Source organism: Mastomys coucha, unplaced genomic scaffold (genome assembly GCF_008632895.1).
Source record: "Mastomys coucha isolate ucsf_1 unplaced genomic scaffold, UCSF_Mcou_1 pScaffold21, whole genome shotgun sequence".
Classification (NCBI taxonomy): Eukaryota; Metazoa; Chordata; class Mammalia; order Rodentia; family Muridae; genus Mastomys; species Mastomys coucha.
The window spans coordinates 103,675,574-103,703,000 of NW_022196904.1; the positions used below are offsets into that span (position 1 = coordinate 103,675,574).

The 27,427-nt window shown below is 43.3% G+C and overlaps 1 protein-coding gene across 4 annotated transcripts in view; it reads left to right on the top strand.

Moving 5' to 3' along the window:
• The window catches only part of Insc (INSC spindle orientation adaptor protein), a 79,565-nt gene that overhangs the window by 11,544 nt on the left and 40,594 nt on the right, over positions 1–27,427 (top strand). For 3 of the 4 annotated variants that reach the window (XM_031387973.1, XM_031387972.1, XM_031387974.1), the window contains 4 exons: positions 10,333–10,678; positions 11,597–11,649; positions 13,354–13,477; positions 24,007–24,120. In XM_031387973.1, the coding sequence (XP_031243833.1) occupies positions 10,333–10,678; positions 11,597–11,649; positions 13,354–13,477; positions 24,007–24,120 (637 nt within the window). The remainder of the gene's footprint in view (positions 1–10,332; positions 10,679–11,596; positions 11,650–13,353; positions 13,478–24,006; positions 24,121–27,427) is intronic. The other variant, XM_031387975.1, reaches the window with a different exon arrangement.

The window sequence follows — 27,427 nt, forward strand, 5'->3', positions numbered from 1 at the left end:
GTACTCTTTGGTTGGTGGTTTAGTCCCTGGAAGCTCTGGGGGTACTGGTTAGTTCATATTGTTGTTCCCCCATGAGACTGCAAACTCCTTCAGCTCCTTGGGTCCTTTCTCTAGCTCCTTCATTGGGTACCTGTACTCTGGAATACATTTATCTTAAAGCAACTCTTTTTGTATGCATACAATTTCATCAAGTAGAAAGACATATCTGTATGCGAAGGAGATTGATATGCTGTTTCTTTTTGCATAAAAATAAAATCTTAGCTGAGTGTCTGATCTTGAAAAACATAGGGCAACTTCTGTTTTTGGAGTTGATTAGTATTTTGACTTTATAATTAAATAATTTTATCATTGTCAATACTGAGAATGTTGTTCATGTAAATACACATACAGAAGTATGCATGTGCCATTTCAGAAACTGTGAGATAATTCCAACCTAATCCCAAGTCAAAATTAATTAGATTTTTTTATGAAGCTCAAATTAGTAAGTGGAGTAGCAATTTTAAAGTCAAGCATTCTAATACAATTCAAGGATATGCTAATTTTATATTTACATGCAGCGGATGATGATAAGAAACTACTAAGAGTCTTTGTTTTCTACAGTTGAACAGTCACGTCTTCCCAAGAGCAGAATACCGTGTGCACAGTGGGGTGCACAATTATCTAACTGTAACAGGAGTCTCATGCCTGAGCTGAGGTGTCTCAGGCACTGTTCTGCAGTTGGGTGGTGTGACGATACCCACAGTGCGAAGTGTTCCTAGGTGTGTTTAGAACCAACTCTGCAGTAATGTCTCATGGTATAAGAGGAGCTAGTATTGTCTGAGTATGTCTGAGGCATACCTCAGAATCACTACACTTTTGGTTTGGAGTTAGTTTTTGGTTATCACACATTTGGGAACCGTTTTGTGATGTAATCCCTTATGAGGTGGTGACTCACAGTGTAAGGATCTGGGATCTAGTAGATAGATGGTTTACAAGGATTTAAACAGTTGAGACCAGTGTGTGACAGACAGTGGGTCCTATGGAGCATGCAGACAGACATACGGGGCGTATGAGACATGAACTCATCCAGAGGCTCCTTCAGAGGAGGCAAGTCAGTCTGTGAGGAGAAGGTGTAGGTGAGAGGTTGGGACTCAGAGATTGGAAAGACTTGGGGACAGGAATTGGAAATGGGGAAGAAGGCGAGAGACTGAGGCCCAGAGCAGAAACATCATGTGACATAGCCGTTAAGATGGGAAGTGGGTGGCTGGCATAGGCGGGGCCTCTTAGTTGGGTCTCTCTTCTGTTGACTCTCAGACATATACAGAACCAACACACACATACCTTCATAGAGGTTATAAGGTAAGCCATGGGCTGGTTTAGTGGGTAAAGGTGCTTGCTGCCAAGCTTAACCACCCGAGTTTGATTCCTGGGACTCACATGATGGAAGGAGAAAATCAACTGCTGGGAGTTCCACATTTGTGCATGTGAATTGTCACACATGCAATCAATCAATCAATCAACCAACCAATCAATCAATGTCAAAGATAATTTCATGAAGGAATTAATGAAAGTCAGGGAGTATCAATAACTTCTCTCAAGCTAAAGGCACCTAGAATATCCAAGTTAACAAAGGAGGACTCTGAGTCATTAGAGAGGAAACAACTGTCGAAGGTGTATGCTAGCTCATTATGCCAGAAACAGGTGCCTGATTCAAGTCCCTTAGCATCTTAGAATAGTGAGCCTCATGACCTGGACCCAAGTTTTAGCTTCATCACCAGCACATTGCAGGAGCCTCTCTCAGTGAGGATAAGAGCTTCTATGAGTACAGTTCAGGGATCACATGCACTGGGTATGCAGAAGATGTTTGTAATGGCCACATTTCTAATCATTGTGATAAAATGCCTGACAAGAGCAACTGGGGGAGGGATAGGTTCCCTTAGCTCACAGTTTGAAGGCACACACCATGGTCTGGAAGCCATGGCAGCAGAGCTGGAGACAGCTGGTCATGTGGCATTTGCTGCAGTGTGAGGTGGACATCATACTGTGTCTGGAGTCAGGAAGCAGAAAGAGAATCAGGAAGCAGAAAGAGAATTGTTGATAGTCAGCTTGCCTTCACCTTTTTATTGACTTTGGGACTCCAGTTCCTAGAATGGTGCTGCCCTGAGTTTGGGTAACTCTTCCCATCTCACTTAAGCTATTGTAGAAAATTCCTCACAAACAAATCCAGATTTTTTTTTCTTATGGGAGTCTGCATCTTGTCAAGTTGATTGATATTTGTTATTAATTATCATAATTCTCAGTAAGTAGCTTCTCTCTCTCTTTTTTTAAAGATTTTATTTATTTATTTTATGTATATGATGAGTACACTGCTGCTGTCTTCAGAGACACCAGAAGAGGGCGTCCAATCCCATTACAGATGGTTGTGAGCCACCATGTGGTTGCTAAGAATTGAACTCAGGACCTCTGGAAGAGCAGTCAGTGCTCTTAACCGCTGAGCCATCTCTCCTGCTCATAGCTTTTCTTAGAAACTGTTTTGCAGCTGGAGCGATGGCTCAGTGGTTAAGAGCACTGGATGCTCTTGCAGAGGTCCTGAGTACAATTCCCAGCAACCACATGGTGGCTCACAACCATCTGTAATGAGATCCAATGCCCTCTTCTGGTGTGTCTAAAGACAGAGATATACTCACATTAAATAAATAAATAAATAAATAAATAAATAAATAAATAAATAAATAAAAATCTTTAAAAAGAAAACGGGCTGACAAGATGGCTCAGTGGTTAAGAGTACTGACTGCTCTTCTGAAGGTCCTGTGTTCAAATCCCAGTAACCACATGGTGGCTCACAACCACCAGTAATGAGATCTGATGCCCTCTTCTGGTGTGTCTGAAGACAGCTACAGTGTACTTATGTATAATAATAAATAAGGCTTAAAAAAAAATCTGTTTTGCTTGAAACTATGTTAGGTTTCAAAAAAAGAAAAGAAAAATGTCAGATGCCCTCCAAGTTTCCTATTTCTTGAGAGAGTACTACAGACTACAGAATGATTGCCTCCTTAAAATGCATTATAAATTGCCCTCAGACCTGTGCACCCAGGTTGCTGGTGGGTACCACTTCCTTCTGTCAGGACACCTGGAGTTATCCAGAATGTAGGATCTAGTCTCTCACCATGTTATGACGAGCAGTTTAATGAAAAGAAAATATCATGGAGTGTACAAGGCAAATACTAAGTGGACAAGATTAATAATAACCTCGGTAGTTTCTGGTTAATCCTGGGGTAAAAACATAGCTTGGGGAAGATAGTGTGTGGAGACAGGCAACAGAAGAGCAGAGGGGGCATTTACCACATAATGGGTGAGTAAAGAGTTTGTACGGTCTTCTGAGGTGAAGAAAAGCTCACTAATGTTTCTAGTAGTGCACAGATTCTCTCCTGGTGAGTGGGGAAATCACACTGTCTGAGCTATTTAGCCCTGCAGAGAGGTGAAGGCCTCCAGCTCCCGTGTTCACTAGATATGGATAGGGATGCAGAATTCAAGACTTGTCTGCCCAGTGCCTGGAGAGATTCACGCTGGTGCCACACAGCATGGGACTGGCAGGAAGAGCAGAGGCACAGTGAAGACATATGCAACACTTAGCTTGGGCGTCACCAGTGCCTGAAGCAGAAGGGTTGGAAGTTAAAGCCCTGACCACACTGTCAATTATTTATAACTCACTGCATAAATTATTATGCTTTAGTTGGCTGTCTAGTAAACAGTGTATAGTTTTGCATCATAGAGGTTAGGCCATTTCTAAATGAATCTACAACTTCTTTTGATGAGAAAGGAGGAAGAGAGGGAGAAAGAGAGAGAGAGACAGACACACTACACACACACACACACACACACACACACACAGAGAGAGAGAGAGAGAGAGAGAGAGAGAGAGAGAGAGAGAGAGAGAGAGAGAGAGAGAATGAATAAATGTGTTAGAACCTAGACCATTGTTTGGGTTGTAGAGAGGTAAATGGGCTGGGTGGTCCCAAATGATACTTGTGATGATAGTCCTAAGAGAAGCCAAGAAACGTTCTATTACACAGAACAAACCTCTAAGTTTTTATAGAGCCTCAGAAGCCACTGATGTGCTGGCCTTGCCTGAGCTCACCTTCTACTTTTTCTCCCATACACTCCACCTTAGCCACCCTCTCTCCCTATTAGTTCCTTCCCAGGGCCTGTGCCTGGGTCCCATCCTCTGTGGTGAACACATAGTTCCCATGTTTTATCATGGCTAATCTTCTTGACTCCTGAGAGAGTTTGTTCATGACTTACAGTCTCAGGAAACTGTACCATGACCACACATTTAAAATGGCAATGACCTTGTGCCTCACAGAAGATTTTTGATGCCCCTGATTTTGCCTCACTTTTTCAGTAGAAATGATCAGTTCTCAGAACACCACACAGTTCTCATTTATTCCATTTTTATCATTTATTTTCTGCCTATCATGTGCCTTCTCCATAAGGGGATTAATGTGGGTTGTTTCCTTTGCTGGCTGATCCCACTTCCTGGAGCATTCCAGGCACTAAGTAAATGATGGTTCAGTAGAAGAGTGAATGTCCAGCTGGACTCTGTGAGGACACGTGGGGCACACATCTGCTTGTGTGGAATGAAGTTCTATGGAGGGCAGTGAGAAAAAGTTCTATGGAGGGCATCTTGAAAAGCAGAAGCAGAAGGCCTCCATCAGAGCCCAGCATTAGCTTCCAAGTTCCTTTCTACATCTGTTCTACTGCTGCAGTCACAGACAGACCAGGGTCTAGCCTTTGACTCTTCTCTTATCATCAGCTCTATTAACCAGTGTCAATGTCTTCATGATTTTATTTTCCTAATAGTCTGCTTAACTGCTGAGGCTGGAACACAGGGCGTGATAGGCAAGCACCCTGGAGCGGAACAATACTTCAGCCCTTCCTTAACCATATTTTATATAAAAAATTATTTATTTTATATGTATGAGTGTTTGCTTGCCTGCATGTATGTGTACCACAGGCATGCACAGTGTCTATGGAGTTCAAATGGGGCATCAGATTCCTGGAACTGGAGTTACAGATGGTTGTGAGCTGCCATGTACAGCCAGGGAATAGGCACTGGGTCCTCTGGAAGAGACCCAATGCTCTTAACCACTGAGCCATTTCTATGGCCCGCTTTCTTAACCACTCTTCAAGGGTTATTCTCCAAGAACACTTTTCCTGGGAGCCCAGGATTCATACATATCTATTTGAGTTTTTATGGCTGAATAGAAAATCTTTGATTATCATTTCATTTCCTTGAGTATTTCATTGTGACTTATTTTATCATTTACTTTCTGCCTATCACGTGCCTTCTCCATAAGGAGATTAATGTCGGTTGTTTTGTTTCCTGGCTGATCCTACATCCTGGCACATCTCAGGCACTAAGTAAATGATGGTTCAGTAGAAGAGTAACATTATTTTATTGTGACATCTTACTATAATAAGATCTTGGTCCAAAAGTATCTAATAGTTGCATAAATTTCTATTCTTTATCAATAACTTATACTTTCTTGTAGATGTACAAGGGGCCCCTCCACAAATCCCCTTTTTCTTCCCTTCTTCTCAATAGATTTGCTAATCTTTCTTATTTACTTTTTAGACAGTCTTATGTAGTCTCATCTGGCTTTGTACATAGGTCATGATGACTATGAATATCTAACTCTGTCACCCAAGTTGGCCTGGAACTCACACTATAGTCTGGGATGTCCTTGAACTTGAAGGAATTCTCGTGTCTCTGCTTCCTAAATTGCTGACATGATCACATGGTGGATTGCTTCTTCCCTTTTAAAAAATCTGGTTATGTGTGTATGTTGACCATAGGAAAATGTATTAAGCGCAATCTTTTACTTTTATGTACATGTGTTAAATTTCAATAACAATAACAATCTCTGGAAAGGAAAAGGACCAGGAAGCTGTCTGTGTAGGTTCTGTCTCTCCTCACATGCCACTCATTGTGCAAGCCTTGTTAACCTAGGATGGATGACAACAGGCTGCCAACGCAGGAAACTCTGGTTGTCTTAAGGTTTTACTGTTGTGAACAGACACCATGACCAAGGCAACTCTTATAAGTACACCATTTAATTGGTGCTGCTTACAGGTTCAAAGGTTTATTCCATTATCATCAAGGCTGGAACATGGCAGCATCCAGGTAGGCATGGTACTGGAGGAGCTAATAGTTCTACATCTTCATCTGAAGGCAGCTAGCAGAATACTGGCTTCCAGGCAGCAAGGATGAGGGTTTTAAAGCCCACATCCACAGTAACATACCTACTCCAACAAGGCTATACCTTCTAATAGTGCCACTCCCTGGGCTGAGCATATACAAACCATAACACTAACACTTTATTTTTTATGATTGAGGAGGGAGATGGGGCATTGGGACCTAATAAGAAGGGCCTTAAGGCATAGCTTCACAGGGAGCAGAAGGCACAGGCACAAGAAGCCACCTGAGTGAGATTCAGCTGCAATAAGCTTTAAGGGTAAATCAGGAGGCCCCACTGGACAACAAAGTCAGTGGGTTTGTCCCACAGCCCAAGCAGTGTTCCCCTTTCCTTCCACCCCAAGGTTCTCTGAGGAAGCTTCCACTCCTGCTCATTATCCAGGTTCCACAAGCCTTCCTCCAGAGAAACTCATTACATATGGTGGGATAACCAGCTCAGCTCAGGCTTTTGATTGAGGAAGAAGCAAGGGAGTGAAGTTCATTCTGGGAGAACGTCATTGTTTTAAAAACATTGCCCATAAGAAGACAGCTTTAGATGTATAGAAAGTCGCAAAGACAGCAGGATGTGTTTCTCCTGGCTCCAAGCCTAGGTTCCCTGATCATTCATAAGTTTTATTTGTCACACTAAGGGGCAGTTACAGATCCATTACTATTTAACTGAACTTCAGATGATATCTAGAGTTCTTTAGTTTGCCCACACATGCCACGTTCTATTTCAGGATTCCTCCCAGCATATATGCAACATATCCCCTAGGTCTTCTCTGGCCTATGATGGTTCCTGCCATTTTTCTTGTTTCGATGACTCTGACAGTTTAAAGGAGCAGAGTCACATTGTTTTGTGGGGTGATCCCATCTTAGCTAGGGTTTCTTTTTCTGTCACAAAACACAACCTTCAAAAGCAACTTGGGGAGACAAGGGTTTCTTTCAGCTCACACTTTCATATCATGTCATTAAAGGGAGTCAGGACAGAAACACAGACAGGAACTGGAAGGCAGGAGCTGAAGCAGAGGCCATAGGGGAGAGTTGCTTATGAGCTTGTTCCTCATTGCTTGTTCAGATGTCTGTTGGCTTTTTTTCCACCCTCTGGACCACCCACCCTGAAGTGGTATCACCCACCCTGAAGTTGGACCACCCACAATGGGCTGAGCTCTCCCACATCAGCAATCAAGGAATTGCACCACAGGTTTCCCAAATTCCAATCTAATGGAATTAGATTGGGAGGGTTTTCTCAACTGAGTGTCCCTGTTCTAAAAGCACTTTAGCTGTGTCAAGTTGACATAAAGGTAGGCAGCACAAACCCATAACTAGGATTTGTCTGATGCTTTTTCACTATGAGATTAAAGTCATGTATTTTTAAGAAAGAATACCACAGTGCTGACATGCCCCCCTTAACATACTGGATGCATGCTATCAACATGATCTAACCTTCCTGACGCCGACCTTGATCACCAGGCCATATGGTGTCAGTCTTCACTACAGAGTTACTTGCCTCTAGTATTTTTCTAGTATTTCCTTTGGAACTGAGTCACTGAACCCATGCTCAAGCCTCACCTTCTTTATTTTAAATAAGGTTTATGTGACATGAGACTGGAGACTGGTAAAGACATACACACATAGGCACACACACACATACTCACACACACACAGACACACACACACACACACATCTCAGCACTTGCTCAGGTTGGGAGATAAACCCACACACAGACACACAGGAGAGTATCTAGTAATATAGACACCTAGATGAATTCATAACCACAAACAGGCCTATACAGGCACAAACATGCACATGGCAGAGAAATCAATAGTTTCGTCAATCTACTTTTGCTATGAGACTGAGGAATTGATTGAGACTTTAATTTACACAGTTTCTATGATCTGTCTTTCTCATCCTTATCATAGATTTTAAAGAGCAAGGACTGAGTGTGCCTCCTGTGTGGGTTGGAGGTGAGGAGTTTGACCAATGCTTGAGCATTGGGAACAGGCTTTCCATGATGGGTCTAGGCCTGGGGCATTCATGGCTCTAGTCTCCTTCTCTCCTTCTTAGCTCCCCCCTGGAGGTTACACTGGGGGTCTTGATACTCTCTATGATTTGGTTCCTAGATGTTCTCCAAAATTTCTTTTGTTGAGCACTTTGCTTCCAGCTGGCGGTGCTGCTGCGGAGAGGACGAATGAGAGGCAGGGCCTTAGGGAAAGCAAGTGAGATTGCCCGGGGCATTGGCTTCCAAAGAAGCACTTACACCTCACCACAGTCCTCAAAGCAAGGGAACAAAGTAACCATGGGCTGAAAGCTCTGAAACCATGAACAGAACCAGTTCTTGCCTCCTTACAAATCACCTTGAGTGCTTTGTCGCAGTCACAGATAAATGGCTAACACACCCTGGCCAGCCAGGGGTGAGTGTGTCTACTCAGAAAATCAAGTGCTCTGGCTCATGCTCATTCTCAAGGACTGTATGGAAAGCTGGCCCTGGTATGTGGTTCTACATGCTGTGATTTACTTGTCGTTTGTCTCCTCCGGTCTCCATCCCTCTGTGATGTCCCATCACCCTACAACAGTGTGCTGGGGCTTTCAGGGTTAATGCCTGGATCCTACCCAAAAGATGTGGTTTCTGTTCTTTCTGTCTCCTCACTGTTCCTGCTCTTCCAAATGCACAAATCTAATCTGGGGGACTGACTCGTTGTCTCTTTGACTGGCCTATCTCAAGTATACCTCCTCTGCCTCCAGGTGTCCAAACAACAGTACCCTGCGTCACAGCCGACTCCTCTGAGAGCGCCTTTCCTTATCTTTGTCTTTATCTCAGCCTCATCCTGCTCTCAATCCCCAGAAGACCTTCACTCTCTGGGAGGTTGCTGATTAAAATCTGCTTAGAGATTCTCATGTGTTTCAGACAGAGTTCTGGAGCTAACAGGCATCAGGAATGACACTTGGACCCTAGTGATCCTGGAGTTTCTCCTCAACAGCCGAAGTTCCATCATCAGCATCGTGTGCGGGCAACAGTCTCCAGTTGCTATGACTCTATGCTTAGTTTGGCAGCACACAGAGGGGATTTGATTAATACAGCTTAGTGTCAAAGCTTTGTCTTTCTGCTGGGAGATGTATTAAGTTTGTCCAAATAATTGCTGTGACCAAAAACCTGAGAAAAGTAACGTACGGAAGAGTTTATTTTGGCTTATGATTTGAGAGGATTCAGTTCACTGGGTAGGCATCACAGCGGTGGCATGAAGTGGGTAGTTGCATTTGCATTCACACTAGAAGCAGTGAGCCATGAATCCCAGTGCCAGAAGCTTATTCATAGTTCATACATGGCGGATTAAAGTTGTAATCAACTGTCCTGTCATACTGGAAGATGATGGTGAGGCTCCTGCATCTTCTCATTCCTCACATATCTTCTTTCTTTAAGATGCCTCGAAGCTCCTTGTGAGTGGAAACCCACTGTTGGCTTCCCCACAGTCCCAGCATGTATACGATACTAAATACATTGAACTCATAATGTGTTCATTGTCTCTTTAATGTCTGAAGTTACTGAGTAAATGGAGTTAATCTGGTTTGCTATAAGCTTACATTCGCACTATAGACAAACTGGAAATTAGAGGAGAGTCTAAAGACAGAAGGGAAAAAGGCTTTGGTGCCATCAGCCCAAAGAACCCTTAGGCTTTCTACCTTTCCTTTGAATATTTTCTCTAGATTATCATTTGTGTGTTGTCTTGCTTTTTTTGTTTGTACTCTGTATATTGCATTTTCTGTTTCTTTGGGAAACTGTTTTCATTGCTACCAACTTTCTGGAAGGCATTATTTTAAGAAAATGCACACAATATGCCTCTGTAGGTCTGCCACAGTTCACTTTATGCCACTTTTATTTGATACCTTCTGTCAGGAGTCATGGCCTGTCATTCATCGGTCTGGTTACCTGCCCTCAAGGCACTGTGCCCCCATCTTATTAGCTGTTTGGTGGCGAAGATGAGAACTAATGAAAAGAATTGGAAAGATAATGCTGAGCTCAAACTAGATGCTCTGTGAACATCAATGGCCTGGAATGGGAACTGTCTGGAAAAGGTAGGGTGCTGGCAATCACTCTGCCACTGTTCCCTGGTTGCAGGCTACACTTCATGCAGGTAGACTCGGTTCAGCGCTGGATGGAGGATCTGAAGCTCATGACAGAGTGTGAGTGCATGTGCGTCTTGCAGGCAAAGCCCATCAGCCTGGAGGAAGACACGCAAGGTGACCTTATCCTAGCAGGTGGTCCTGGCCCAGGAGATCCTCTACAGCTGCTCCTGAAGCGGGGCTGGGTCATCAGTACAGAGCTTCGAAGGATCGGGCAGAAGCTGGCCCAGGACCGCTGGGCACGTGTGCACAGCATGAGTGTGCGTCTGACGTGCCATGCACGCTCCATGGTCAGCGAGTACAGCACCATCACCAGGACAGCCTCGCAGGAGATGGGCCAGGTCAGCCATGCTGGGATAGAGTTCGTAGGTGCTGGGTGTGGGAATGCCTTCCTGAGTTCTGAAGCCGGAACCTTCCCTGGCCAGTAGCCTCCCTTGTCTTATAATAAAATAGAGAAGGCTGGTGAGGACATTCAGTGAATATATAATTTTGAAAGGCATTGTGATGGGTGTTACCTTTTTTTCTAAATATCTTATTTAACCTGTACACCCACTATGAGCAGCCTGACAGTGGTTAAGTATACTTTTTTAAAAAAAAATCCTAGTAGAGAGAGAATGGCTTCAATTGTCAGTCTACCCTGTGTGACTTTGGCAAGCTACTTGACTCCTCTGTGTCTTAGTGCTTGTGGGTGAGTATAGCAGCATTTATCCAGGGAGGATGACTGCATAATAAATAATGTATAAAACATGTCAAGCAGTTGACTGAACAGATATACCATCATGGTTGAGGAAATAGACCCTTGAAGCTGAGCTATTTGCCCCAAGTTAAGCAGAGGATGGTGAAAGGAAGGTTCACACCCAGCTTTTCTGATTCCAGAATGTATTAGAATCTTACCAAAGTCAAAAGTGAACCACTGAACTTCTACCCTCCTCATCATGATTTTTCTCTCTTTTTTTCATCTTTCATCTTAAACTTTTCCTTCCTTCATTGTGCAGGCAGTGAGTGTCTAATCATTCTTTAAACGCAGCTTAAATAGCTTTCTCCCTGAGGCTTCCCAGATCCCACAGTATAACTAATTGCATGCCAGCTTTTCATAATCTCTCAAAGCAGTTGACCTTGACCTCCTTGGCTACCCGTGTGCTCTCTCATTTCTGTGACCATTTCCCCCTCCACCTTCATGCCCCAGAGTGCCCAGTGCAGCAGCTAGTCCTCAATGGAATCATGCTGACATTTTTTTTTTTTTTTTTTTTTTACTACAGGCAGAGAAGCTGCTCATGGAGAAGTGCTCCGAGCTCTCTGCGGTCACGGAGAGGTAAGTGCACTCTGTGCTCTCTGCTTGACCAGTCAACCTTCTGGCTCTAGAAAGGACTAGTCTCTTCTCTGGGTGTCTGTCGGTGGTTGCACTAGGTGGTGGTAGACTGGAGTTCCTCTATCTGGGTATTCTCGGAAACCTCAAAAGTTTATTTTGAAGTCAGTATAGTGATGCATGTCTGTAAGTGCAGCACTTAGAAGGCAGAGGCAGGAGGATTGCTACAAGTCCAGCATGGTTTGCATAATAAGTTCTAGGCCAGCAAGGGCTGCATAATAAAACCAAAATGTTAAATGAAATAATGAAGATTCCCATGAGGTTTTTGTCCCATGATCAGAGGCTAGGGAAAGGTAGAAGAGAGCCTTGGGTGTTAGAGGAAAGTTGTTTGAGGTAGGCTGATAGTGGGGAAAGGTTTCCTTCAGGCTTGGAGAACTCTTTTGGACTCCATCCTGAAGGCTGGAGCCAGGGAAGGTGAAAGCTGAACTCACACATCCACACACATGCACAGAGACAGAGCTGTTCATCGACACCCTCTCTCTCTCACACAGCCACGTAAACACACACTCATATGACCACAGAAATCCACCCACAGCCCCTCCCCACTCTCTCACAGCATAAACATACATGAGTTCACACCCAGATGCACACACACACACACACACACACACTCAGCCTCATATTGACATATAACCTGAGTGTGTGTTGACATACTCCTTTACCCATCATGCCTCAGATCTGGAATCTGGCATCCGTGGGAAGCCAGAGAGCCTTTTGCCTTTCTGGGTAGAGTATTCTCAGGTCACGGGGTGGACTTCAACTAATCCCCTCTGCTTTTCTCATCTGTGAAGAAAAACTTTGGAAGCAGCTTTTTTCTTTTTTCTTTTTCATATTGTGGCAGCAATTCTTTGTTTTTCCTGTTAAAAATAAGTTTTGAACTGAAATAGAACTATATTACTTTTTTCCCTCGATGCCCTCTCATGCCCCCACTGTCAACTGAGTCTTTTTTCTTTCTATCATTTTATTATTATGTACATACATACTTGTGTATATATGTATACATATCACACTCACACACACACACACACACACACACACACACACACAACTTTCCGAATCTATTTTTTTCTATTTTGGTGGTGTGTGTATATAGTTTCAAGGCTGATCACTTTGGATTGAACAACCAATAAGAAGCAAGACTAACTCTTCTCTCATAGTCAGTCATTGACTGTAGGTGTTCGTCTGAGGTGGGATCCTCAAACTTTACCTTTTTCATGTTAATGTGTCCATTGGTATTGTCATTGTTCGAGTCTTATTTATGCATAGGCAGCAATTCTTACAAGCTCTATAGAGAGAGTACCACCTTCTCCAAAGGTAACTGCCCTTCCACCCCAGGCACCGCTGAGACCAGACTACTTGACCTTAATGACAGCCCACTGTCCCAGGGAGAACCCACTGACCGCCACTCTCTGGTGATAGCACTTTCAGATAACAGGACAATGCGATGAGTCCAGCACTTCTCTATGTACCAAAAGCCAGGGGACAATCAAGCTGGCAGATTCCATCCCTGATTCTCTTGGAACCAGTGTCTTCCCTCTAGTCTGTTTTTCCCACACAGCATGGTTTGAGCAAGCCAGGTTTGCCCTAGCAGCAGCTGTGGTCCCACCAAGCACCCCTTCTGGTGACCCATTCCCTGGTTCTTCCTCCCAGGTGCCTCCAGGTGGAAAATGAGCATGTTCTGAAGTCAATGAAGGCCTGCGTGAGTGAGACCCTGAGCATGCTGGGCCAGCACTTTGGCCAGCTACTGGAGCTTGCCCTCACACGGGAAGTGCAGGTCAGTGTGGATTGGGAGACAGAAGATACTGTGGGATCAGCATGGAGGGAAGGGCACCGAGTGATTCAGCCAGACCAGGAGAAAATGCAAAGTGGCCTTCCTTAAGATCTAGGTGGAGACTGTCAAGACTCAGTCAGAGTTTCCAGAACATCTGACCCAACTCTGGAGTTTCCAGAAGTGAGAACTGGAGTTCAGAGAGGAGAGAGATTCAACCAAAGTCACACAGCAAGGTGGTCTCAGAGCCTAGGGGTGTCCTTCAGCTCTGTTCTCAGTTCCCTGAATCTTCTCTGTTGAACTATTATTCACAGTGCACACAGAGGTCCTGCTGACCTTGAAGAACTTAAACTACCAGCAGGGCAGGAGGGTAAACCAATTTTTGAAATCCTGGCCACAGAGAACACAGAGCAGAGAAAGTTTGCTCTGCTTCTAGGCAGGCTCATACATGATTCCAGAAAGAGGGTGTGGCCAGGCAGTGGTGGTGCATGGCTTTAATCCCAGCACTTTGGAGGCAGAGACTGGTGGATTTCTGAGTTCGAGGCCAGCCTGGTCTACAGAATGAGTTCCAGGACAGTCAGGGCTATACAGAGAAAGCCTGTCTCGAAAAACCAAAAAAAAAAAAAAAAAGAGGGTGTGGTGCAGTCTGATGTCTGACAACAGATGTACCATAAACTGGTTCACAATAGAATCTATGTGGAGGTCCTTAATATCTCTCTTCTCTACTCCCTGCATGATCTGTGAGGTGAAACTTTTCCAGGAATGAAAGTAAGAAGTGAAGAGCAGGTGGACAGGCTGGGTTAAATACACATTATTTCCCTCTTCTGACCTTGATATTCTTGACGCCTTCCAATACAGCAGGCTCCATACGGTTTTCATTATAAGAGCTATTTACATGTTATTTATAGTTCAGGAATACTGTGTCACATACTTACCATTCTTTCCCACCACCAAATAAAAACCTCCCATAAATAATAAAAGTCTGATTTTCTCCAAAATCAGCCTCTCCAATGAGCTCAAAGATTCTTCTCATCCTTTCCTGTGTGTATTCCATTTTGCACAGGGCCCGGCTCTTATGGCCTGATTCTCCTGCAAGTCCTCCCTTGGTCCCTGTTCCTACACCTGTGCCAGTGCAACTGATCCTAAGTATTCTTACCCTCAGCCACGGGAGAGTCCTCAGAGGCTACTCTTCTTGTCCTTAGAATCAGAAACAAATGGAATGAGGATCTCAAGGCTGCATTTGTGCTTTGGGGCCGTAAGGACATTGGGGCTCTCGGGCACAGGTGCTCTGACATAAGCACTCTTGGTTAATGAACCAGTGTTATCAATGACATGGGGGAGCAAGGGTGTTTACTTTAGGGTTCATGCTACAAACTGAAGCATTAAAACACGTCTGTCCATGTTGGCATGAAATCTAGTGTGTGATGAACAGAAATATTGAAGTCTGAAGAAGACTTCAAACCCTATGGTTTGAGAGAGGACTGGTCCATGTGACAGGTTCTCAGTGGCAGGAACATGCCGCTTGTACACCTCCCGTCTGAGAAGAGGGAAGCAGAGAGCGGAGACAGCCAATGCTCAGCAGACCTCTTCCTTCCTCTCTGTTTATTCTTCCTGGGATTCTAGCATGCTTCTGAATGGTACGGCCCACTGTCAGGGTAGGCCTTCCATCTTTGTTAAACCTTTCTAAAAAACATTCTCACAGGCATGCTTAGAAGTGTATCTCCCAGGTGGTTCCAAATCTAGTCAAGTTGACAATGATAATTATTCATCACATACACCCAGAGGAAGCTCCAAAAACAAAGGGAGGTGCCGGAGATGGAGGTTTTGAAGAATATTTGGAGGGAGCAGGGGATGCTCAATCTAGAAAGGGATATTAAAATCTAACAAAATGCTTTGGAGTACACAAGAGAAGTGTACTAGGGTCATTGGATATAACCTCCAGGATACCACATATGGTGTAGTGGGGCTTCCCAGCAATGGGAGGGGCTGTCCCAGGAAAGCCCCATGGCTAAGGCAGGCCAGCAAGGATTGGAGGACAGAGACAGTAGACTGAAATTGGACTGAATGTCCTTCTCTCTCAACAAGCTGTAATTCTATGAATGTGGACATCATGGGGTGGAAGTAGTAGACTAGGCATATAGTTTGGAACCAGAAGTTTAAATCCTGACTGCTACTAAGTCATTTTGCACGCTTGGGCAAATCTCTTAATCTTTCTAACCCTAGCTTTCCTTGCTGTTACAGTGGGTTGGGTCGGGGTAAATGAAATAACACAAGGTACTTGGTGACACTTTCTGGATTGTATATTATTGACTATAAGTATGCTCTGCCTTAAAAGAAGACTAATTTTTTTGCCACAGGAGTATCCCCATTTCATAATTGTGTACTGATATTATTTTAACTACTTGGTAAGGAGGGTATTGTTTAGGCTGGTAGCAGATGGAGCAGAGGGAAGCCAGCTGTCTGTGGGGCATCCTTCATCTTCCTGAAGCAACTGCCCCAAAGGATAACCCAGCTCCATAGTAGGTTCATTGTCAGCAATCAGTTTGCTTCTAGGAGGCTGAGAGGCAGTTCATGTCATGGCCATGAAATCATGTATGGATTTCCTGACAATCAGCCTAACACTTCCTTCTGATTCTGTTTGCCACTCTCAGATTTTGCTCGAATGTTGTCCAGAGCAGGCAAAGCAAGGCTGCAGTGAGATTAAATAGCAAGGGCAGAGACAGCCCAAGTGCACTTGCCAGAGAAGAAGTAGCATTTCCAGATGTTTCTTCCATCTTAAAAAGTAAATGGATAAAAAGCAAATGGAAAACGAACTTCACTTCTACTGTTTATCCCAGCCAGGGGTGTTTCTTCCAGTTTGTTAGCAAGGGGTGTATTCATTACTCATTGCTGTCAAAAAAATCTGTTATGAGCAATTTGAGGATGTTTATTCTGACTTTACTTTGCACGTGAGTCCAAGTCAGAGCAGCAGGGATGCAAGTGAGGTCATGTCACATCTGCAGTGAGGATGCTGAAAGACAAATGCCAGTGTTTAGCTCCCAGTCTCCTTATTTATTCTGGGATCCCAGCCCTTAGAATGGTGCCGGTCATGGTTAAGATGAGCTTTCTTAGCTCAGTTGACATAATCTGAAAATCACAAGCATGCCCAGAGGTATGTCTCTCTTACATGATTCTAGAGCCTGTCCAATCAGAAACCAATGTTAGCCAATACAGGCAGTCTGGTTTCCTTCATGACTACAGTCTAGGCTATCTCCACAGTAATGGGGAGGGGGTTTCAGGAAATTGCCTGGTACAGGTTCTTGCCAAACTTAACTGCAGTGCCCAGAAAGTTAGTACCTCAGACCCAGTATTACCTCATTACTGCTTTGCACACCAAGGAAATGGTAATAGGTCAGCTCTCAGCCTGAAAGGCACAGACTCCAGGCATCATTTTGTCTTTAGATTTCATCCCTAGGGCTTCCAGAGGTCTTAAATATACACTACAGCTGAAGGGGAAAAAAGAGAATACAGTCTTGGATGTGGCCTGGACAGGAGGCCAGTCAGAGTATTTATATTAGTTGTCCATAGCCACAGTACATGTGAACATATACCTGCTAGGGGAACTGAGCCACTGCAGATTAATTATGCTTCTGTATTTACCATATATGGGAGAAAAATGTCCCTGTTTTCACAGAAGGACATTTGGACATTTTTCTCCTTTCTGGAAAGTTAGGAATTTGCAAGTACTTTACATGGATGTGCTTGGTGTGCATTCTTTGGCACCCTGCATTGCTGAATAACCTTCATGTTTTGCTCCCTCTGTATGATGTGTTACCAGCACCTGGGTTGCATTGGCAGGACTCTTTTAGGTGACCTGAGCTGGTGATCTCTGAACCATGTTATATGCACTGCTTTTCTCAGTTTCCTGGCAGAGTCCCAGGAGACATGTAAGCACATAGCATTCTAAGTAAATCTATTTGTAGATCTTCAATTTTCATTTTTTTTTAATCTCCCAGGAATGCATGTGGGTTTTGCTAGCACTTCTGTAACTTCTTAGAGGAAACATATGCTTATCACACATTCCAGATCCCCTGTCCCCCAAAATCCTGCAGATGGGGAAATTAAGTAAAGGAGCAGCCTTTATCTAGGAACAATAAAGCCCTTGGGCTATCATGATTAGTTTCAAAAGATTTTGCACTTTAGTGTTGAGAAGGGCATTATAAATTGTCTGTTTTCTCCAGTGTGGGCTTTTTTCAATTCAGATAGGTGGTGGAATGTATATTGGGGGTGAGGACTCTCTAGTTATTTTATCTTTTCTATCTATTTTATTCTGGAATTGTGTATGGCTCTTGGATCAGAACAAAGAGAAGAGTGGTAGGGTATATCAAGTCTTTAAAATGGCTGCTTTAAGTTCGTACTTAAGTGAAAGCCATTACCTTCAGCCATTTTTTCATACTCATCCCTAGACTGTGACACTAGCTGGAAAGAAAAGTATCGCAGAAGAGCCAAAGACCTAAATGATGCAGATTATTCTGAATGTGATGGGCTTGGTTTTTAATTTTTTTCAGATTTGATGTGCACTATTTAAAAGAGCAATTAAAGTCTTTTTTGTCAAAGTATTTATACTAGAAATATTATATCTAATACTTAAAATCATAAAATTAATTACTAGCAGCTTGACTAATCCCATTGATTATATATAATATAATATAATATATTTCAAATACCCATTCCATCAAGATATGCTTACAATAACATTTTAGCTTGTAAAATTTGTAGTTACTAAATTTTTTCCATGTTTACCAACTGTTCTGATGGTAAAGAGCTTGGGTTTGATTGTCTGTAACATTCAGAACCTTATAGTAAAAGTATATGAAATAAAATGTCAAATATCAGTGATAAGTATCATAAGGGTGATCAATCTCACACACTTTAAAATTTGAGTTTAATACATTAAGGAAAATTTTGAGAGGAAAGTACACTGGGGATATAAATTTATTGATGAGAAGTTATAAAAATGTCAAAGAAATATTTTTCACATATTTTTAAATGGACGGTGATGTTAAGATGTTTTGATATTCAAATTACAATGACTACATTGAGTGATACAGGGATTTTACTTTTATGTCAATACATATAGTCTATGGGAAATTACATAATACTATGCTGAAAAGTTTTAGCTGTCAAATTAAAAATATGCAAAATTGTATACACAAATAATGTTATGCCAGGATGTTGCTGTTCCTACTTCCCACGAGAAGATTGTTTTGGACTTGGGTCCCCTGGCTCCTTTGGAAGATTTCTTTCTGATTTCCACTCTTGGGCAGCCTGACACCTCTGGGCTATGAGGATTAGCTCTGGAGACAGACACTGCTCTTAGAACCATCTTTCCATACCTCTGAACAGTTCAGACTTGAGTAGTACTTCTTTGGGCTGCATCACTGTGTTTCAATAGTGATCTGGGTCCCTGCTTCTCTCTTGTCCAGTGCTATACTATCACTTCCAAAGAGACCCCACCCAACTCTCCTTTTCATACAGGTTCGATATGGCCTCTGGATCCATGTAGCTTTTCTCATATACTGTAGTTCTCTAGCACATTCTTTTGTGTTGTTGTATTGTCCTTTGTTTTCCATTTTTGTCTAGACTTAGGGATAATTTTTCTTCTTGAAAGAAATGTAATCAGCCACTTTGAGGTCTTCCAAAAGCCTCTGGTTCTCACACCTTATCTACACTTACCTTCCTAAATGGGGTATTGCCAGTCAAGAGATATTTCACCGCTGAGAAACAGTTAATGCTTCACTTGATACTTTTCCAGGTTCTGTCCATGGTGTTCAGTCTTTCTGTGCTATCCCTCCACCCCGAGTCATGATTTCTCCAGTCTATTCCCTAGGACATGAGCAGTTCCTCATCCCAATTCCTAGAACTTTGATCTGGACTTTTATCCATCTACCCTTTGGAGCATCCGTGCTGATCTTTGTGGCATTTGTCTATGCTTTATAAACTTGTTAAAGCATAAAAACAAACCCAATGATAGTTTTCATGATCGTAAGGGTTAAGTAATGTGTATATGGGTGAGGCTTAGCTGAGTGAGCACCATGTTTCTCATTTTTCAATAAGATGTTATGTAGTTAGAAGACAGTTTTTTGACCTCCAGGTAGCTTCTGTCCCGTGTATGTATGTTATAAGTCTCTTCTCAGTGGAGAGTATAGACAGTGATTCTTCCAGAAGCTTTTCCAGGGTTCTCAAACTTCTTACATGCCACCCCAGGTCCCATAAGGGACTATCCCAAGCATCCTGGGTGGAAGGCTTCTTATGACCTGGTCCTGGGAATCCTGGCATACCACACCTCCAGACACTGGCCTCTACTGATCAGGCAAGGCATCAGAATTCGAGGGAGAAGTTAGCAGAGCGCAACCTTCTTTGGGAGGAATAGATCAGGGTCTATCTTTATTCCACTTTGCCCTGTCAGATCTTCTGGATCCTGGTGATACTCCTTGGCCCACTTTGTCCAACTACACACTTTCTATCTAAAGCTTCAGGAAAAGTCTCACACTATTTTCCTGGTTTCTTCCTGGAAATACATTATAGCCAATTCAGTTTAATCTTCTGACAGATTTCACTGGCTTTCAGTGGCCCTTTCTGATTGAGATGCAATTGACATATGCTGTACTTTCAAGTGTCTTATTTAGAGTTGGTAGACTTTACACATCCTTGCTCCTCAGTGCCCTTTTCTCCTGGTCTTTAAGACATTGTTATTTTTGTTGTTGTTGTTTCATGTCTATGTGGTCTGTCTTTTAAGAAGGTATTTGTTGCCTGGCAGTGGTGGCACATGCCTTTAATCCCAGCACTTGGAAGGCAGAGGCAGGTGGATTTCTGAGTTTGAGGCCAGCCTGGTCTACAGAATGAATTCCAGGACAGCCAGGGCTACACAGAGAAACCCTATCTCAAAAACAAACAAACAAACAAACAAACAAAGTATTTGTCACTCACCTTGCTAAGCATATCTTGTTTTATTTTGTCTACAATCTTTGACCACCCTTCTTATGATCTAGAAAGAAATATCTTTTTGGAATGTCTCCAATATCTCCCTCATTTCCTAAAATACAAAAATTAGGTCAAATAATCCCTCCCAAAATTGACTTTTAGAAATGTATTAGTGTGTATCAGTTACCAAGATAGATAGGCCATTCCTGGGGATAAAGAGAGGAATCTGATGATGATCAGGAAAGCTGTGCTCAAGTCTGACAAAGAAAAGGGTATGAGTAGGAGGAAAGATTTAGAGAATGAAAAAAAAGGCATCAGTTGGGGGAGATCTCCATACCACAGACATGCTGAGCTCAGCCTCACCTATAACTCATGCAGGGGGAGTGTGGCTTCAGCAGGGATACGATGGAAGATCCTGGTATCAGCAGAAGGCTCTGGGTCAGTTCTCTGCCTCTTATAGAGCTCTGGCGACTTCACTGACTAATAGATGCTGATGCAAACCAGGATTCAGTGAGTGCTGTTGATATGACTGGATGGCACACTTGCTTTGCCTTCTAGCTTTTCTGGTCTATGGGAAGTCACGTGCACATTATTAATGGGACTATTGACCACCAGAACAGAAATGCAGAGTCTTAGGGAGTATTTGTCACTCTTTTGTGGCTATGACAAAGTATCTGACAAAAGCAACTTTAAAGGGGCAACAGAGTTGTTTTGGTTTACTGTTGAAAGATGGATGCTGTCCATCATGACAGGGAAGGCACTGCAGCAGGAACATAAGGTTTAGCTCACGTCTATTTATCCATTTTGGGACCCTGGATCATGGCATGGTATCACCCACTTTCAGGATGGGTCTCCCCTCTCCAGTTTAACCTTTCTAGAAACACTCTAGATGTACCCACAGGTGTGTTTCCATGGTGATGTAAAACCCAATAAGGCTGGCCACAAGGGTTACCCATCACACTGGTGACAAAGTCCAGCTCCTAGAGACCACGTGTGTTTGACCTTGGTCAGTTGTGTGCACTTTACGTTCCTCAAATGTGAATTGAGAGTTGAATTAAAGACTGCCATTGTTCAGAGCTTTCTGGATTCCATCAGAGCTTTTGATCTGTCTTTCAAATTTATGTTGTAGGAAAGTATGCCTACAACTTTTCTTTGTCCTTGAGATAAATCTGGGGTGTAATTGCTGTATATATGTGTATAGACATTAACATGAAATTATTCCCAGACTTAAATGGTCTAGTATTAGCAGTTGATTGCAGAAGACATTGGGCTTGAATTGTTTAATTTAATGCTAATTTGCTTCAAGTGCAAACACTCATCAGGAACATTAGGTAATTATCATTTAGGTACAGGACCCCAATATATGAAATCTACATCTCCATTTGAGTGTGTATTCCTTGTGTAGCTGCTCATGGAAACAGTGGGGAAGGAGCGTAACCTGCATGTTCATTACAGAGGTCCGTGCTGACAAATCTTAGCTAGCAATTCTAGCTTTTGTTGACTCCCTTGTAGAAGGTACATAACTGAATCTTAGAGAATAAAAATTTTTGTTTTTAATGCAGTTTGCTTAAATATATACTTAATTTAAGGCTATTCTATGAAGAGGATTAACATGCTGTGTGTGAAGAAAACAAAAGAGAGAAAGAGACCCAAATCTCTTCACTTTAGTCATCTTATAAGTGATGAAACCAAGATGGCATGGTATCACCCACTTTCCTAAGAAGTTTATCTCATTTTCTCAAGCCCACAAAATGATGACTGCTAATGATGTTTTACTTCACTGTGGTAGGTTCCTCCAGACGTTCTCTCTGAGCATGTTGACAAGGTTGGCATAAGAACATCCTTTCCATGAGAGACAGATACTGTTTATTCCAACACTGTATAGTCAGAGAGACCGAGACAAAGAAAGGCTATAGTAAATCATCTGCTCCGGGGCAGAGCATCACAATTGGCAGGGCCAGATTGGATGGAACTCAGGCATTTTAGTTTCAGAATCTGCTTTTAGCCAAATGCATTCTTGATTAGCATAGAGAGTTGAAGGCAAGCTGAGACTAGAGCCTGAATCTTCCTTCAAGAGTCCTTTCTGCAATACTAGGATTATTTAAAAACATAGCCATTTTAATATTTAAATAAATAGTGTAGGTATTGCAATACATGCCTATAATATCAGCACTCAGAGACAGAGGCAAGAGAGTTGTAGATTGAAGGGCAGCATGACTTGCATGAGACTCTGTTTCAAGACAAATTAAAAAAAGGGGTTGAGGAGATGGCTCAAACTGAAAATTGATTTCTGTACAGGAATGTAGACCTAAATTCAATATCCCAGATCCACCCATGTTAAAGAAGCCAGGGGAGTAGTGTGTGTCTGACATTTTAGAGCTGAAGAGGAAGACAGAAAGACCCTCCTGAGCTCACTGACTGAATTGGTGATCTCTGGGTTTAGTGAGAGACCTTGTATCAAAATATTAGATGGGGAGATAGAGACAAATACACGCATACACACATATGCAGATTCTTACACACACATGCACATATGCATGCACAAATATATTTATCTATACATGCATATACATGCTTGCACAAACACATACACACATGCTCAAACACATATATACAGGTATATATACACTTGTGTACACACATGCATATGTACAAACAGAGAGCCACTGAAAGGATACCTGAGATTTGCCCCACATTATGCAGATTTTGTCTTCTCATCGGAGGCCCAGGAAGGCAGGTCCCCATATCCACAGTTTCTAGGGGAAACTTGAACAGCTGCATTCATTAGTAGGTAAGAATAGCTGATAATCAATAAGTCACATGTGCCAAAGCTAATGGCTGATTACGAAGTGATTTCAATTTGTAAGACTTCTCTCCCCCAGAAATTAGCCAAACCCTTCTAGGAATCATCTTCATATCTTATTTGTTAATGGCTTTCCTGGCTCTTCTTTAATTTTGTGGTCCTATATGCAACCCTCTTCACACATAGTAGAGTGTTTCATCTTTGGTGAGTACAGCATTCGTTACTCTTGGAGTTACCTACCTGTCAGTAGAATTCTGTTGTCACTATTTGTCATGGTTCTATTGCAGTACAAATGTAGCCCAGGTAGGGTTGTGCTACTGGAGCATATTTGTCTCAGTCCTTGAGCCCATCACCAGCTGGAGTTCATCCCTGTTTAACAGCCATTCAAAATGAGCAAATTCTTTGACCATAGCTGTGGGCACTCCTTTTCTGTCACACTGATGCTTGTTTATGTCAACCGTGGTTTCTGTCATCTCTGTGAATGTATAGCACAACCAACTGGTGTTTGCAGCGGCCTTCAGGAACCAGAGTAGAGCTCATTTGATCTCCATGCACTATTGGTTTGAAATGATTCCTCATCGCTGCATCTTTTCAGCGGAGCTGAGATCTCACCTACACCTAGGGCCTTATCATTCCCACAAGTAGGTAGGACAGGATTGTAGATCTCACAGGGGCTGTTAGAAGCAAGAACCCACTGGTATTCCATGGAAAAACAAGAGCAGAGGGTAGATATAAATGAGTTAACCGGCTGACTTTTCTTTCTTCTTAGGCACTTGTGAGAAAAATAGATACCTCAGACAATATCTACATCATGGAGTCTACCACAGGGAACCTGTTCAGCCTGACCCAGGAGGGGGCTCCTTTGTGCCGCATCATAGCCAAGGTGACTATCATGGCTACTACTCCCTTTAGGAGGCATTAGTTGAGATTTTACTTGAATGTATATGATAGTACTGGGGCAAAGGAAGTAGGGAGGGTGTTTGGGCTATCTGTGTTTGGCCCACAGATTCTGTGACTCGGCCATTCAGCTTGGTGGAGGGGTTTGACCTGTAGAGGTCACCTGATATTATGCAGAACAAAGATATTCTTTTTTGTTTGTTTGTTTTTTTGTTTTTGTTTTTGTTTTTTTGTTTTTTAGAGACAGGGTTTCACTGAGTAGTCCTGGCTGTCCTGGAACTCACTCTGTAGACCAAGCTGGCCTGGAACTCAGAAATCCGCCTGCCTCTGCCTCCCAAGTGCTAGGGTTAAAGGCGTACGCCACCACTACCCGGCACAAAGATATTCTTCAAACTCTCAACTCCAGTTTGGTGACTAAATTCACATAGACTTATCTGAATTTCTTTTGGAACAAAGAACATTTTCCTTTTAAAAAATAAGTGGCAAATCTTGGCTAGCCCAGTTACTCAAAACCTCCTTTCTGTGTGCTGCTGCTACTCATGGAGACAATGCCCACTACCTGTGCCCTGCTTCCCGTGTTCTTCTTTCATGAAAACACCAGAAGGCAGATGTGAGTTTGAATCTCAGCCAAAGATAGTGTTTAACTTCCTGCTAGTTAGTCTCCTCAGAGGTCTGGAACCCACCCTGGGTTAATGTTGATTCCAGGCATGCCCAGTGGGAAAAAGACCTGGGCAAGGACCACAGGCAGTTCTCATCCTGGCCCTGTTGTTAGCTTGTGGCAGGAGGCTGTCCAGGCCCTGGGACCATCATCCCTACCTTTGTGAACGGTGGGATTTTAAGACACATCCCTAATCTACCACAGTGTCTGGTCTTGCTGGTGGAAAAATAAGCCTGCAGTTCTCGTTTTGTCGAACTCCAGTCTGAACAGGCAGCATGGTAATATGTTTGCCTTATCTGGTCACTGCTTTCTCCATTTCCTGACCTCTCCCACTCTCTTCCCAGTTGCCCACACAACTCCAGGCTCCCAGTGTAGCCTGGACTTAACAGTCATGGCTAGAAGGTTCAGATATTTGTCCTGATGCTTTGAGCCACGCCCTACCATAGCCTCTCTAAGGGAAGCCATGAGTCTTGTTGAATATTAATGACAAAAAAACTATGCTGTTCTGCTTATTCCTCCTGTGGAGGCTTCAGGCTGGTACTTTTTGCATAGGTAGACTTTGGTCCACACACACCCTCTGAGATGAGCATCAGTGGTCTAGTACACACAAAAAGTCCACGATTCACAGTATTTGAGCACCTTGCCCAGCTCATGCTTGAAATCAGATTTTCCTACCCATGTTTTCTGCATTTCAGAAGATTAATAGCTGACAAGGCAAAGTCCCTGCTCCAAAACTCCATCTGTCTCAATCATCATTTCTTCTTTCTTGGCTCCTGGTGCATTGCACAGTGAATGATTAACTTTCCCTGAGTGTGAGCCTTGTGAAAGTCAGGACTGGGAGACATTGGTAAGAGCTGGGGAGACATGGAGCCTGAGTTATCTAAAGCTGGAACTGGTCACTATGACAGTGATGTGGTGATGGTGATGATGATGATGGTGATGATAGGTGCCGTGGATCATTATTAAAAACAGTATTGCATTTCCATAGTGTTTACTATGTGCCTGATAATGTTCTGAGTGCTTGTTGAAACTTACTCTAAGCCCTGTGTAGAAGTCAGAGCCCACTCCCACTGCATAGGTGGAGACATGGGAACTGATAGAATTTGAGCTAGACTGTACAGCATTAAAGGCAATGTGCCCCTGGATATTCTGAACTTGATTGCCTTCCATCTTGTACATGGAGGCAGGCTCTCTTAATCCAGAACTCAGTCACTTGGCTAATCCAGCTTGTCCTGGGACCTTGTCCTCCATGTGCTGGGATTATAGGAGGGTTCCTATGACTACCTGGTACTTATCTGGGTGCTGGGGATCTGAACACTGGCCCTCACAGTTGTGTACCAAGGACTTTACCCACTGAGCCATCTCCCCAGACTCCACAATACACACCTTTAAAGGGAAGAAGCAGGTTTTCAGGAGGTCAGGGTTTGTTTGTTATGAGTTCAGAAGTCCACATAGAACTGGAATTTTAACCAGGTCTTCTAATCCTAATCTTCACCTCAGCTTTACAGCGTCTGGTCCGTGGGATAGAGCAAACTAAGGGTAGACTGGGGGCAGGGCTACCTTCCGTGTCTTTTCAGTCTAGAAGATGGCAGGATGAGTTCCAGTAGCAGAAGCTCATGTGGGAGTCCGATGCTGAAAACATCCTGCTTCAGACACTCAGGAAGGAACTCACATTGGAACCTATGTGACAAGTCCATTGTGGTCTTCCTCGTGACACTTCTGGAGCCCACTGTGAGCACTGGGCCATTCCTATGTCTTAGCTGCTTCTAGTTGAGCAATCTGAAGTCTATCCTCTCAGTATATCTCGACCCAGACACCCATGAATGAGCCCAGCTGTCTCATGATGATGGTGGCAACCCTCTCCTCTCCCCAAGCAGAGACATAAAACTCTACCGTGCTGTGTCACAGTCACCCCAACTCCTCTGTGATTCTTTCCATCAACAGCCTACGCACTATAGAGTGGCCCCTGCCAGCATCATAACAGCTCATCCAAGCTGTCTGAATAATTCATACTGTTATGCATCTGGGCTTAGAGCCCAGAGCTTTCTATAAAATTAAACAAGCCCAAGCCAACAGCGTGATCTGCTAGCTCAGGCGATTCCCAGTGTTACCCCAGAGCAAGTGCTGCTGTCAGGTCCTAGACGGGGGCTCTGGGATTGTCCATGAGATAATTCATCTAAACTCCTTGGTAGCTCTCCTTCCTGCTTCCCCCTTTCACATGTCCTGCACCTTTACATACCTTTCATGAAGGGACATGCCCACCCTCTGATCAGGAAGCCTTCTATAATCTAACCTTCACGCCACTGTCCAGAGAGCTAGCTCCATGCCATTCCACATGAATCACCTTGGCTGCTTTTCCTATGAAACCGTTGCATAGCATTTTAGCCCAAACTAAATAGCTGTGGAGCCAGGACCTGAGACCTACATCCCCTTAGCCAGAGTCTAGGACTTTTTTCTTTCTCTAACTGAAACTGATAGGGAGGGCATTTTTCACAAGCTTGGGAGAAGTCATAATGAGGATCCAATGCAAATTCAGAGCTCAGAGAGATTTGCTGGCCTCAGTGCCTTCTGAGGCAAACGAAGCTGCCACAGTCTTCCCAGCTTTGGTCTCAGGTTCCTTAAGAAAAAAAAAAAA